General features: G+C 48.9%; 3 protein-coding genes across 3 annotated transcripts; 2 read left to right on the top strand and 1 right to left on the bottom strand.

The window, feature by feature from the left end:
* Positions 1-848: 848 nt before the first annotated feature.
* LOC309828017 (heat shock 70 kDa protein 1B) lies at positions 849-3251 on the bottom strand. The gene has a single exon (XM_082663048.1). It carries the CDS (start codon positions 3061-3063, stop codon positions 1138-1140), a length of 1926 nt encoding a protein of 641 aa, XP_082519174.1. The 5' UTR covers positions 3064-3251; the 3' UTR covers positions 849-1137.
* A 1680-nt stretch (positions 3252-4931) lies between these two features.
* LOC309828924 (heat shock 70 kDa protein 1-like) lies at positions 4932-6866 on the top strand (the record flags this gene model as incomplete). Its single annotated transcript, XM_082664582.1, has 1 exon — positions 4932-6866. Exon 1 carries the CDS (start codon positions 4941-4943, stop codon positions 6864-6866), a length of 1926 nt encoding a protein of 641 aa, XP_082520708.1. The 5' UTR covers positions 4932-4940.
* A 1384-nt stretch (positions 6867-8250) lies between these two features.
* On the top strand, positions 8251-13766 carry LSM2 (LSM2 homolog, U6 small nuclear RNA and mRNA degradation associated). Its single transcript, XM_082664691.1, has 5 exons — positions 8251-8503; positions 9122-9189; positions 12970-13000; positions 13119-13178; positions 13288-13766. The coding sequence occupies exons 1-5, from the start codon at positions 8501-8503 to the stop codon at positions 13411-13413; spliced, it is 288 nt and encodes a 95-aa protein (XP_082520817.1). The 5' UTR covers positions 8251-8500; the 3' UTR covers positions 13414-13766.
* The last annotated feature ends 558 nt before the right edge of the window (positions 13767-14324 follow it).

Raw genomic sequence — 14324 nt, 5'->3', positions numbered from 1 at the left:
TTTTTTTAACCTTGAAATAAATTTTAGTTAAGCCAGTAACTTTTAAGTCTCCCCATATGTTCACCTGTGGAAGTCAAACACCACCTATACTCAGTGCAGTGGAATGAGAATTCATAAACACCTAAAAAGCCCCTGTACAGTGCCCGGTAGGTAAGAGCACTGAAATACTGGGGTCCCCCTGCTGGGGCATGAAACTATGACACCTCCCTAAGGTACTCACTGGGATACTTAAAATGTAGGTAACCACTGCTGGAAATGTGGCATGTTTATCTCAGCATTTTTTCAGAAATAAGAAATATAGATTGAGGCATGAGGCCAAACCCTTCCATTCTAAAATATGAGAACTAGGGATCACAGTGGAGAATGCATTCATGCATAACTAGTCAAGCCATTGCTTGAACTCACATCTCTTCACTGCCGATTTAGCCTCTCTTTCATGCTGAATCCAGATTAAGTAACAGGGCTCTAACGTATCACGTGTACTCACAGGAAGCAGGAGCCATGACCTTCCAATCCAACTGCCTCTATTTGGCTGCTTCTCCAGAACGCTCCCACGCACAAGCTCCTTTTGAGGCCACCCTTAAAGCCTCTACCCCCTCAGCCACCTTGAGGCCACCATGGCCGTACCTCTTAACATTTTCTCTGGACCCACCAAACCCAAAGCATTCAAATTCGCAGTTTTGTATCTCCCAAGAATACTATTTGCCTAAAAGACGTGTGTCACAATACAATACATATCCTTACTTTCCAGATCCCTGACCTTATCTAAGAGGCAAATTGCCATTATGTAAGAAAGAGAACCTATGCAGACCCTTCTGCCCTCAAAATAAAACAGAGACAGACATCACTCGAATTCTTCTGAGTTTATTTACTTTGAAGTAATCAGTTAAAAAGTGTGGGGGGGAAGCCTGAGTTTGGCATGAGTATTACAAAGCAGAAAATTGACAGAAGATGGCAGTATACATTCATCTTTACACTCACACGCTGAAAAACAACTCATAACTTCACCAAGAGACACAGTTCAACTTTGCAAACAACTTGCATAGCTGATAACTGATGAAAGGCATATACGTAAGGCAATGCAAAATCTTGGATCCCAACTGTCTCCATAAACATGAACGATCTGGGGAAAGATTCCTAATCCACCTCCTCAATGGTGGGGCCAGATCCAGAGCCCCCTTTAGGGGCCTGGGCCCCAAAGCCGCCAGCCCCGGGGCCACCCGCCCCCTGGTACAGTCCGCTGATGATGGGGTTACACACCTGCTCCAGCTCCTTCCTCTTGTGCTCAAACTCGTCCTTCTCGGCCAAGGTGTTGGCGTCCAGCCACGAAATCACCTCCTGGCACTTGTCCAGCACCTTCTTCTTGTCGGCCTCGCTGATCTTGCCCTTCAGCCCCTCATCCTCCACGGCGCTCTTCATGTTGAAGGCGTACGACTCCAGGGCGTTCTTGGCAGACACCCTCTCGCGCTGGACCTCGTCCTCGGCTTTGTACTTCTCCGCCTCCTGCACCATGCGCTCGATCTCCTCCTTGCTCAGCCGGCCCTTGTCGTTGGTGATGGTGATCTTGTTGGCCTTGCCCGTGCTCTTGTCCATGGCCGTGACGTTCAGGATGCCATTGGCGTCGATGTCGAAGGTCACCTCGATCTGGGGCACTCCCCTGGGCGCCGGTGGGATGCCGCTCAGCTCGAAGCGCCCCAGCAGGTTGTTGTCCCGCGTCATGGCCCTCTCGCCCTCGTACACCTGGATCAGCACGCCGGGCTGGTTGTCCGAATAGGTGGTGAAGATCTGCGTCTGCTTGGTGGGGATGGTGGAGTTGCGCTTGATCAGGGCAGTCATCACGCCCCCAGCCGTCTCCAGCCCCAGCGACAGGGGAGCCACGTCCAGCAGCAGCAGGTCCTGCACGTTCTCAGACTTGTCTCCCATCAGGATGGCTGCCTGCACCGCCGCCCCATAGGCCACCGCCTCGTCGGGGTTGATGCTCTTGTTGAGGTCGCGCCCATTGAAGAAGTCCTGCAGCAGCTTCTGCACCTTGGGGATGCGGGTGGAGCCCCCCACCAGGACCAGGTCGTGGACCTGAGCCTTGTCCAGCTTGGCGTCGCGCAGAGCCTTCTCCACGGGCTCCAGGGTGCTCCGGAACAGGTCCGAGCACAGCTCTTCGAACCGCGCCCTGGTGATGGACGTGTAGAAGTCGATGCCCTCGAACAGGGAATCGATCTCCAGGCTGGCCTGGGTGCTGGACGACAGGGTCCTCTTGGCCCTCTCGCAGGCGGTGCGCAGTCGCCTCACGGCCCGCTTGTTCTGGCTGATGTCCTTCTTGTGCTTCCTCTTGAACTCCTCCACGAAGTGGTTCACCAGCCTGTTGTCGAAGTCCTCCCCACCCAGGTGGGTGTCCCCGGCCGTGGCCTTCACCTCGAAGATGCCGTCGTCGATCGTCAGGATGGACACGTCGAACGTGCCCCCGCCCAGGTCAAAGATGAGCACGTTGCGCTCCCCCTTGCCCGTCCGGTCCAGGCCGTAGGCGATGGCGGCAGCCGTGGGCTCGTTGATGATCCTCAGCACGTTCAGCCCCGCGATCACCCCGGCATCCTTGGTGGCCTGGCGCTGCGAGTCGTTGAAGTAGGCCGGCACAGTGATCACCGCGTTGCTTACCGGGTGGCCCAGGTACGCCTCGGCGATCTCCTTCATCTTGGTCAGCACCATCGACGAGATCTCCTCGGGGTAGAACGCCTTGGTCTCCCCCTTGTAGCTCACCTGCACCTTGGGCTTGTCACCGTCGTTGATCACCCGGAAAGGCCAGTGCTTCATGTCCGACTGCACCACAGGGTCGCCAAACTTGCGGCCGATCAGCCGCTTCGCGTCGAACACGGTGTTCTGTGGGTTCAGCGCCACCTGGTTCTTGGCCGCGTCGCCGATGAGCCGCTCGGTGTCCGTGAAGGCCACGTAGCTGGGGGTGGTGCGGTTGCCCTGATCGTTGGCGATGATCTCTACTTTGCCGTGCTGGAACACCCCCACGCAGGAGTAGGTGGTGCCCAGATCGATGCCAATGGCCGTGCTTTTCGCCATGCCGGTGTCCTGTCCTCTCGGCTCCGCAACGAACTTCAGACCTGAAAACGGCCAACGAGTTCAGCGACGAGGAGCTCGGTTCTTTCGGATTCCGAAAATTGAACGCGCGGGCTCTGCTCTGGGTAGTCCTCGCAGATAGCGTCTCCGCGGAAGCTGCGCTCACCAACCACACAAATCCTAGCAGGTCTCTCCGGACTTGCAGTTTCTCTGAGGGCTGCTCTGTATTTATAGTTTTTCATCAAGCTCCGCCTTTTCCCTCCTCAGCCAATCACCGAGCTCAGTGTGCTGCCGGGTCGGGAATATTCCAGGAGTTTCTCCTCAGGTCCTGCCCCCCGGCTTTCTGGGACCAATCAGCGCCCTGAGTGTTGCCGCTCCCAGAACTCTCCAGACTCTTCTGGGGCTTGCTGGCTGGCACTGGCTGGGGGAGGGGGCAGTGGGTGGGGAGGGAGTGGGAGGAGCTGGCGGCTTCGGAGGGGGGCCGGGGGCGATGATGTAGTCCACGCAGTTGCGTTACAATGGAGATGCTGCGTCTGACCTCATGGGCTAGTAGGGAGTCAGGATAACCTGTCTGGGCCCTGCTCAAAGTTGTAGGGCAGGGCGGGTGGGGGGTGGGGGGACACTGGCTGTGCAGTTTGGATATTGAGGGAGCCCCAAGTTATAGGCGCTCCGCAAAACGAACCGTATCAAACTGCATCGAAGGCGGTGGGACACTAGGTGAGCCACGAGTACTCTGATTGGAATGGGCTGGGAATAGGCAAGACGAATAAGTCCTTCTTTGAGGAAGTGCTGGGAAAGTTCTCTAGTTTGTTTAAATCTAAGGTATGGGGATGTGGGCCAGCCAGGGAAGGGGGATCGTTTAAGGACCGCCAAGGTGGCTGGGATTGGTTAGAGCTGCCAGAAAAAAGTGAAGGAGCTGGTCTGTTATTGTCTCCAGATAACAGTTTTTTATTTGGAAGAAGATTAGAGAAAGAGACAGCCTTTGAGAGCACCACCTCACCCGAGAAAACTCATGAGGGCTTGATTGGGTTCCTAGCAGCCATCTTCAGACTGGCCCAAATGTACTCCCACCAATCCCTAATAGAGGGTAAAAGGCGATCAGCAGGGTTGCTAAACCCATGTGACTGATGTCTCCTGTGGAGACAAGAACTTCAAAAAATCAGAGTTCAGCAGGAGACAGGTACAATGCCAGAATAAAAAAAGTCACAGACAGAGGAACAGGACAGTTGAGTCTGGCCCTGTGAGAAATTGAAAACAGCATTATGACGCTGTCCTAGGAGGTGGCTAGGAGTTCTTCTGTCTACCTTGTACATAACCTTGTCTGGAAGAGATGTTTGCACACACAGTATGTGGCAGGATTATTCACAATAGCCATAAGGTGGAAGCAGCCCACAGAAGGAATGAATAAAGAAATGTGGTATATACATACAATAAAAATTATTCAGCCGTAAAAAGGAAATTCTGACACGTTGTAAAATAGATGAACTTCTAGGATATTATGGTAAGTTAAATAAGCCAGTCACAAAAAGAAAAATAGTGTGTAATTCCGCTAATGTGAGGTACCTAGAGTAGTCAAATTCTGAGAGACAAAAAGTAGGCCAAAAGGAAAACCACTAGTAGGCTAATGGTTTCCAAGGGCTTGGAGGAGGGGGGAAATGGGGAGTTGTTTAATGGGTATAGAATTTGTTTTGAGAGATAAAAAACTCTGTAGAGTGGTTGGGCAACAAGGTGAATGGACTTACTACTGAACTGTATGCCGAAAAATGGTTCAGATGGTAAATTTCATGTTGTGTGTATTTTACCACAATTAAAAATAAATAAAAATTAAAAGTTCTCTCTGAAATTTTATCTCATTCTTTTCCCACAGGCCTAGGAAAACCATGGCTTCTGCTAAGGGAACGGCCATTGGCATCGACCTGGGCACCACCTACTCCTGCGTGGGGGTGTTCCAGCACGGCAAAGTAGAGATCATCGCCAACGATCAGGGCAACCGCACCACCCCCAGCTACGTGGCCTTCACGGACACCGAGCGGCTCATCGGTGACGCGGCCAAGAACCAGGTAGCCATGAATCCGCAGAACACTGTCTTTGATGCCAAACGGCTGATCGGCAGGAAATTTAATGATCCTGTAGTGCAGTCAGATATGAAACTTTGGCCTTTCCAAGTAATCAATGAAGGAGGCAAGCCCAAGGTAACGGTGTCCTACAAAGGGGAGAAAAAAGTTTTCTACCCTGAGGAAATCTCTTCTATGGTACTGACTAAGATGAAGGAGACTGCTGAGGCTTTTTTGGGCCACAATGTCACCAATGCTGTGATCACCGTGCCAGCGTACTTCAATGACTCTCAACGCCAGGCCACCAAGGATGCAGGTGTGATTGCAGGTCTCAATGTGCTAAGAATTATCAATGAACCCACAGCTGCTGCCATTGCCTATGGCTTAGATAAAGCAGGGCAGGGAGAGCGACATGTCCTGATCTTTGATCTGGGTGGAGGCACATTTGATGTGTCCATCCTGACCATAGATGATGGGATTTTTGAGGTAAAGGCCACAGCTGGGGACACCCACCTGGGTGGAGAGGATTTTGACAACAGGCTTGTGAGCCACTTTGTAGAAGAGTTCAAGAGGAAACATAAGAAGGACATCAGCCAGAACAAGCGGGCGGTGAGGCGGCTGCGCACTGCCTGCGAGAGGGCCAAGAGGACCCTGTCGTCCAGCACCCAGGCCAACTTGGAAATTGATTCACTTTATGAAGGCTTTGACTTCTACACATCCATCACCAGAGCCCGGTTTGAAGAGTTGTGTGCAGACCTGTTTAGGGGCACACTGGAGCCTGTGGAAAAGGCTCTTCGGGATGCCAAGATGAATAAGGCTAAAGTCCATGACATTGTTTTAGTAGGGGGCTCCACCCGCATCCCTAAGGTTCAGAGGCTATTGCAGGACTACTTTAATGGTCGTGATCTCAACAACAGCATCAACCCCGATGAGGCAGTTGCCTATGGGGCTGCAGTACAGGCAGCCATTTTGATGGGGGATAAGTCTGAAAAGGTACAGGACATGCTTTTGTTGGACGTGGCTCCCCTGTCCTTAGGGTTGGAGACAGCTGGGGGTGTCATGACTGTCCTGATCAAGCGCAACTCCACCATCCCCACCAAGCAGACGCAGATCTTCACCACCTACTCAGATAACCAGCCCGGCGTGCTGATCCAGGTGTACGAGGGCGAGAGGGCCATGACGCGGGACAACAACCTGCTGGGGCGCTTTGATCTGAGTGGAATCCCTCCTGCACCCAGGGGAGTGCCCCAGATCGACGTAACCTTTGACATCGACGCTAACGGTATTCTCAGTGTAACAGCCATGGACAAGAGCACAGGCAAGGCTAACAAGATCACCATCACCAACGACAAGGGCCGGCTGAGCAAGGAGGAGATCGAGCACATGGTTCTGGATGCTGAGAAATATAAAGCTGAGGATGAGGTCCAGAGAGAGAAAATTGCTGCAAAAAATGCCTTAGAATCCTATGCTTTTAACATGAAGAGTGCTGTGAGTGATGAAGGTCTACAGGGCAAGATTAATGAGTCTGATAAGAAGAAAATACTGAGTAAATGCAGTGAGGTCCTTTCATGGCTGGAGGCCAATCAACTGGCTGAGAAAGATGAGTTTGATCATAAGAGAAAGGAATTGGAGCAGGTGTGTAACCCAGTCATCACAAAGGTCTACCAGGGAGGATGCACTGGGCCTTCCTGTGCAACAGGGTATACACCTGGAAGGGCTGCCACAGGCCCCACCATTGAAGAAGTAGATTAATCTTTTCTGGAGCTGGAGGGTTCTAGGGTGCCTCTAAGATGAATTTTGTTCCCCTCATCTTTAAACATGGTTATGATTCCTGAATCGACTGGACCTGAAGCTAAGTTACCATACCTTTTGGATTCTGAAAGAGGAGTCTCATATACCATCTCTTCACACTCCAACATCCTGTTTCTGACTCTGGATTGAGACTCTTAGGAAAACTAGGCCTCTATCTGAACCATTTGAAGAATTTGAATGTCTGTTATTTATTTCCAGCCTCCCCAACTTTCTTCTTCCTGTGTGGATGGTTATCTGTCCCTCAGTAAATTTGTTCCTAAAGCAAATTACTGCTGGTATTTTTAGACTGTGAGTGTATCTTGTAAAGTAGGGAAAAGGAGAGCTCCTGGAGAGACCATTTGTGGTCTGTTTGTGAGCTAATTGTGAATGATTAAGCTGATAAGCCCAAAGTATTTGAATTTTCATGAGCTAGTTGTTTCAAGAAAAGACAACTTTTGATCATCAGGCACCTTTAGCCCCAGTTAGAGTAGTTGCTAATTAGTTACTGCTTATATTCAGTGATAGACTGATTTCTGTGCTTAGGGTTCAACTGCTTCCAGGGGTGGGTGGGTGGGGCGGTGGTGAGGGCCCAAACTTCTGCTTGATGTCCTGATGTCACTTACAGGTGGGGCCTAGGAGATCCAGCGTCTGTGCACTCACAGAGTTCATTATTACAGTCCTTTACATGCTGAAAATATTTCTACAACAAACTCCTAACAAATGTGTACTTTTATGCAAGATGAGAAATGGAAGATGTATTACAATCTTATTCCTTTAAAAAATATTTTCACTTGTGGCATAATATCGCATACTTATAAAGCCTTGGGGACCCGAGTATAGAAGTACGTGTAACTGTGTAACTGCATTTGTGTCCCTTTCTGTTTGAGAGGGAAGTATTTTTTAAGTGACAATTTTAGAATGGGTATTTCTAGCCCCGGGCCAGACTGGTTTTACTCAGTCCTTTACAGGACAGTCCTAGGCAAAACCGTAAAAGAAATGTGGACCGAGAGAGTAATATTTTTACTGGGAACCTTTGATAAAATCGAGATATGTGCGCAGGCTCCTCATCTCCGGGACTTCTCAACATTTTTTTTTCTTTACTTTTATCAAAGTGTAACATACATAGAAAAGTGTACAAATCATCATGGGTTTTCACAAGCTCCCCAGCAGTTTGCAATAGGAAGTATCTTTAGAGCATGAGCAAATCATGCTGGAACTGTACTTATTGTCATAGAAAGGAACAAAAACCCGTGAGAGGCGGTGAGGCGCCCTCCCCGACGCTCGTGCAGCAGCTGGGGCCCGCGCCTGCGCGGTGGGAGCTTGCCACTCCGGGAGGAAGTCGGAAGGCGGGAAGCTCCGCCCCTTTCCCGGCTTTGGCGTTCCCCTCGGCTCTATCCCCCCCACCCTCCCCGAGCCGCGAGCCCGCGGGGCGCTGTCCTCCACACCTCGGAGCTCTCCGCGGTGCTTCCTGCAGCGCCTGCGCGACCCCGCCCCGCCCCACGCGCGGTTTGCGTTCCAGTTGCCGCCAGGCCTTCAGTCCACTGCACCCGGCCCTCGCTCTCCCGGTCCGGCGGGCGCCCAGCGGCGCAAGCACCATGGTAGGTACCGTGACGTCACAAGGGGGCGCCCTCGGGGAGCGAGGGCGGTTGAGACGGTTGGGGGCGGGGCGGGGGTCCCTCTGGGGGCTTTGTTCTTGTGGACTGGCATTGGGCCCTAGGACTTTTCCCTCCATCCTTAGTTCCTGCGCCTCAAGTTCTTTGAGGAGAGACCTGGAAGCAAATAGGATTTTTTTCCCCCATGAGAAAAAAGGAAAAAAAAACAGAGAGTCGGCGGAGACCGCAGTAGGAACAGCTAGACCTCAAGGATCATTTCCCTGACGGAGAACAGGCTCCGGGAGGGTGCGGGTGCGGGTGGAATACTTTCTACAGTTCTCTGGGAGGCGTGGACAGGACCCTAGGAGAGGTCGTTCGTTGAGAGACGAGCCCGAGGTGTGTAGCGCAGAGCTTCTCTCTGGGGCTTTATGTCAGGGGCTCGAGGTAGTGTGCATAATCATCTGGGCTCCAGCTGTTCATCCGAGTGTTCCTTCCTGTGAAGTTTTCAGAACTGCCAGAAATGTGGCGGGGATCCCAATACCAGTATTTGGTAATACTAGCAGGGGGACACGCCTCTTACCATGTCCCTTCCCATATCATGGTTTTCCCCCTCTCGCCCAATAGCTCTTCTATTCCTTTTTCAAGTCCCTTGTGGGCAAGGATGTGGTCGTGGAACTCAAGAATGACCTGAGGTAGGTGCCTGCTCTGCCAAGTCTGTAGGGGGTGGATGTGCCCAGCGCCCTGGAACTTCTTTAACAAGTATTTGAGGGCTAGGCAAGGTGGGAGGGATACAAAGGAAATAAATGACTTGTGCCTCAAGCTTACAGATTAGCTGAGGAGTTGTATCTTGTACTGGAAAAAAATACAAAGAAGCATGTAAGTAGTAAGTACTAGAGAGAAGACAGGGCAGACGTATCAATAACATTTTTTACAAAACGTAGTTTTGTTTTTCTGATTATATACTCCTTTGACCCAACTTCTAGAAATGTAAGTATTGGTTCCTCAAGTAAAGATGTTGGTAGATTTTTTTTTTGTAGTAGTAGCCAAAAGTTGGGGGAAAAATTAAAATAGCCATAAACAGGGAATGCGTTAGATTGTGGTATTTCCATATAATATAGCTGTTCACATAGAAATGAGATGTATTAATATGGAAAGCTGTTGCAGAATAGTATATGTGGCATTATCTCCTTTTTGTTGAAGAAACTATAAACAGAAGACCCATGCAGCCCCTTCTGTCTATACTGCTTTTACATCCCCTATCCCCTTGTATCATTAGCTTGTAGTCATTTTTCAGGAGTTGGATTAAATGCTGTATCCTTGGACTTTCCTGGTTCTTCTTCTTCTAGCCAAGTAGACGCTTCCTTTTCTTTCTTTTTTTTTTTTTTTGTCCGTGCCACGCAGCATGTGGTATCTTAGTTCCCCCACCAGGGATTGATCCTGTACCCCCTGCATTGGAAGCATGGAGTCTTAAACTACTGGACCTCCAGGGAAGTCCCTAGCCAAATAGACTCTTCTGTCAAAGAGTCTTTTTTTCTTCCTAGTGGCTTCTCAAATTGTGATTTCATAGAAATGTATTTACTGTTTAGGATCTATCTTTCCTACAGGGCCAAGACCATGCTTAAGCTCACCACTGTGTAACTAATGTCCAGCACGGGCCTGGTATCAATATATAGTAGGTGCTAAATAAATGTGTGCTGAAGGAAAAAAACATAGCCAACATTTGAGAACCTCCTATAGGCTAAGAACTACTCTGAATCCTTTACATTTGTTAACGCATTTAATTCTCAGAACACCTCTACATGATATATACTATTGTTCCTGTTTTACACATGAGGAAACTGAAGCTTGGATAGGTTAAGAAACTTGGTTAAGTCTACACAAATACTAAAAGACAAAGCCAGAACTTAAATCCCATTCTGTCTGCCCCCCCGACCCCTTTTTAAAAATTAAAAACAGGGTCATAGTTTCTATGCAGTTGTGAAACTTGCTTTCACCTAATGGTATGTTGCAGATATTTTCCATGTCAATAAAGTTGATGTTTAGCGTTTTAACGTTCTTAATGTCTGAATGGCATTTTTCTTAGCTGGCTAGAACTAATTTAACCAAAACCTTGCTTTTGGACACTTAGGCTGTTTCCAATTATTTGCTTTTATAAATGATACTGCCCTGAACATCCTCATGCGTACATCTTTGTATACATCTCATTTCACTAGAAAAAAATCCTTTAAGTGAAATGTACATTTAAAATATTGATACATACTACCTGATTGTCCTTTAGAAAGTTTGAATGAATGTATTCTCTCCCCAATGGTTTCTTCTTCATTTCTATGTGAGATAATTTCTTAGTGGGGGAGGCATTGACATGGCAGGGAATGGTGAGGCAAGGAATTTGCCTTTTAGATCAGAGATTTCGATTTATGGCACTGACAATGCATGTGGTATTGATGGCATATATTGATAGATTGGGTCCATATAGAGACAAGTGTGGAAAGCACAACTACCCTCAGCAATTCTGTGAGATGACTTGTTTTTTGATTTTCCTCTTCTTCCTGGGTCTTCCACATGGCAAGAATAACTGTTATGTTATAGCCCCAGATCCTAAATCAAGGACTTAAAGGATTCAAAGGTAATCCATTGGGGTGGGAGAAGAGCTCTTTCTCTTGTGCTGGTTGTCAGACCACTTTTGTCCTAAATATCTCATTCTAAAGGGACTGAATGAAATGTTACCACCTTATGCAATTCCTGAAAGTTATTGCATTGCTGCAGTTGGTGATAAGGCGCTGTCAAAAGTTTTTTAGCAGCCAGGGATGTGGTAAAACTACCACTGAGGCAGTTGGTCTCAGACACTGGATTTCAGACACTTAGAATTTTACAAAAATTAGGGCCAACAGAGAACTGACAACTTGAATTTTGGCAAGGTAAGGATTTTTTTTTTTTTTTTTGCGGTACGTGGGCCTTTCACTGCTGTGGCCTCTTTCGCTGCGGAGCACAGGCTCCGGACGCGCAGGCTCAGCGGCCATGGCTCACGGGCCCAGCCGCTCCACGGCACGCGGGATCCTCCCGGACCGGGGCACGAACCCGCGTCCCCCGCATCGGCAGGCGGACTCTCAACCACTGCGCCACCAGGGAAGCCCCGGTAAGGATATTTTTAAAACTGCGATTTATTAACAATCATATTTTTTTTAATACAAAAAAAAAAAGGAAGGGCAATTAAAGAGCAGTTATTCTTAGGAGGAAACCAATGACAACCGTCAGCACACTATATACACACTACACTAGCCTGCGTTTCCTCTTTTGTCACGGACTTATGAAACCTTTGAGCGCACATCAGTATTTGAGAACCAGTTCTAAGGAACTTAGAATCTGATGATGACATGCAGAATGGTTAGGATGAAGGCAGCCAGGTTGGAGGCTGGCCTGGATTGAGCTGTAAAGTCATTAGACCTTGGTTTGTAGAAATCATACTACAAAGAGAATTACAGAAATGTTAGAAAGACATCAGCAAACCATAGGGATTCGTGGGACGTGGAGGGTGGAGAAGTACAACTTATAGGATTTGAGGTTGTGAGACTTCGTGTTGAAACTGTTGGCAGAAATGAAAGGACTGGGAGAGGTAGCATGGCTTGGAGCACTGGTATTTAGATAGCATTCCTCTTTAACATTGCAGGGGGCTCAAGGATTGAGGAAGGGAGAGGACATCCCTGTGCCTGCATCATCAAGAACACTGCTAGCTACCTACTTTACCTACTTTACATATGAGGCTCTGGTTCCAAAGCAATAGTATTTGAAAATAGCTGGTGGTTCTGGGGGTTGGACAGGCCTGAACCAAAGTCTCTGTTTGTTCTAAACTTGGGCAAGTTATAAAACGTTTCTGAGCCCCTGGATGGTTAATAGCTACCTTATGAAGTGGCTGTAAATATTACAAATACGCAGAATACAGGTCTAGCCCATACCAGTTGTTTAATGGTATCTACTAAGAGTGAGTTGGTTTAGGGAGAGGAGAGGTTATTTTAGAGGTCTAAAATAACACACTGCTGTTTTTCAGAGGTCTAAAATAACACACTGCTCTGGAAGCACCTACTTCCTAGTCCAGAGCTTAGACATATCCCTTTTTGGTTCTGCCTTTCCTGGTTTCCTCAAGTCCTTTTTTTTTTTTTTTTTTTTTTTGCGGTACGGGGGCCTCTCACCGTTGTGGCCTCTCCCGTTGCGGAGCACAGGCTCCGGACGCGCAGGCTCAGCAGCCATGGCTCACGGGCCCAGCCGCTCCGCGGCATGTGGGATCCTCCCGGACCGGGGCACAAACCCGTGTCCCCTGCATTGGCAGGCGGACTCTCAACCACTGCGCCACCAGGGAAGCCCACCTCAAGTCCTTTATTTCCCCCCAACCATGCTCTTATCCCTGCTCTGCAGTCACCTCTGTGTTGACTTTGGTATAAACTAATTGGGTTTTACCCTCTCTCTGCCCCTGACAGCATCTGTGGAACCCTCCATTCTGTGGATCAGGTGAGAATATAGTAAGGGCCCTGAATGGGGTCTTGGGGAAGGAGATGGGAGAGGTTAAGGGCTGCGTACATTCATCTTGTCTCTAGTTCTAATGATGGTGTTCATCTTCTTTTCTTAGTATCTCAACATCAAACTAACTGACATCAGTGTCACAGACCCTGAGAAATACCCTCACATGGTGAGTTGTGGATGGTAGAAAAGAGCAAACACCTCTCAAAGCAGGAGGTCCCTGGGTGGATAGAGGACATTTTTTAAGGGTGTTTTCACATTTGTCTATCTTTGTCCAGTTATCAGTGAAGAACTGCTTCATCCGGGGCTCAGTAGTTCGCTATGTGCAGCTGCCAGCAGATGAGGTCGACACACAGTTGCTACAGGATGCGGCAAGGAAGGAGGCCCTGCAGCAGAAGCAGTGATGGTTCCTCCTCCCTTCCCCTCCTTCCACTGGTGACCCTTAACCTCATGTCCCAGCCCGGGAGGCCTCCCTCCCATTCTTGAGGTGTTGTTTGTTTCTACATAGCAAAGGCTTTTTTTTTTTTAAGGGATGTGGATGAGAGGAATAATAGTAGGGTGCAGCTATCCTCTGTTGAGAAGGGGAGGAAAAGTAGGCTGGGAACTGCGAAGCCTTCCCTGGCCCCAGCACCTGCCTTTCTCACTTCTTCCCTGGAGATGGTGGGAAGATCTCCCAGATCTCTCCAGGGTAGCACGTGATTCATTTTGGGGATGGAAGGAATCTGTCCCGCATCGGGAATAAAATTTATGACGCAAATTCTGGTTCTGTGTGTGTTTTGGGAAGGGGGCTGGAGAATGGGAAAGGGGTGCTAAATTCATCCAAGCCCTGTTACTCTCATTACCCCAGCCAAGAATCCACCCCATCCCGGCATTATCTGCTGCTACTCTCCTTGGTATAAACCATATCATTACCTCAATTAGACCACACGTGTTTCCTGAACATTCCCCTACTTAAATGGCCTACCTATCGCAGCCTTTTGCTTATCCCGTACCTATGAGTGCTTGCTGTCCTACTACCATGAAAGCTAATGAGACACCAAAATGCGTTTAATGCTGCTGGATTTCTTCCTCAGCCCAGCCAAACCAGTACACTCTTTCCCAATATCTATTGCAGATAAATAAATACAAGTGACAAAATACTGTGGAGAGTTGTAACTGGAAATTAACTTTCACTCGTTTAGCGAACAAGAGTTGCCGCTACAGATATGAGTTCTCAGCATGAAGGGACCTTAGAGGCCATCCAGCGTGACTCCCTCTTCCCACATAGGAGGAAATGAGGACCAGGGAGGACCTGGACACCAGGGACCTTCGCCAA

This window comes from Grampus griseus (assembly GCF_964374135.1).
Source record: "Grampus griseus genome assembly, chromosome: 10".
NCBI classification, from domain to species: domain Eukaryota; kingdom Metazoa; phylum Chordata; class Mammalia; order Artiodactyla; family Delphinidae; genus Grampus; species Grampus griseus.
This window is presented reverse-complemented; position numbering and strand designations above follow the sequence as displayed.

Coding starts and splice junctions, on each gene's coding strand:
- LOC309828017 (XM_082663048.1), bottom strand. CDS start 3,063: ATGGCGAAAAGCACGGCCATTGGCATCGATCTGGGCACCACCTACTCC.
- LSM2 (XM_082664691.1), top strand. Junction 9,190..12,969: donor GAACTCAAGAATGACCTGAG/GTAGGTGCCTGC, acceptor TGCCCCTGACAG/CATCTGTGGAACCCTCCATT. Junction 13,179..13,287: donor CTGAGAAATACCCTCACATG/GTGAGTTGTGGA, acceptor ATCTTTGTCCAG/TTATCAGTGAAGAACTGCTT.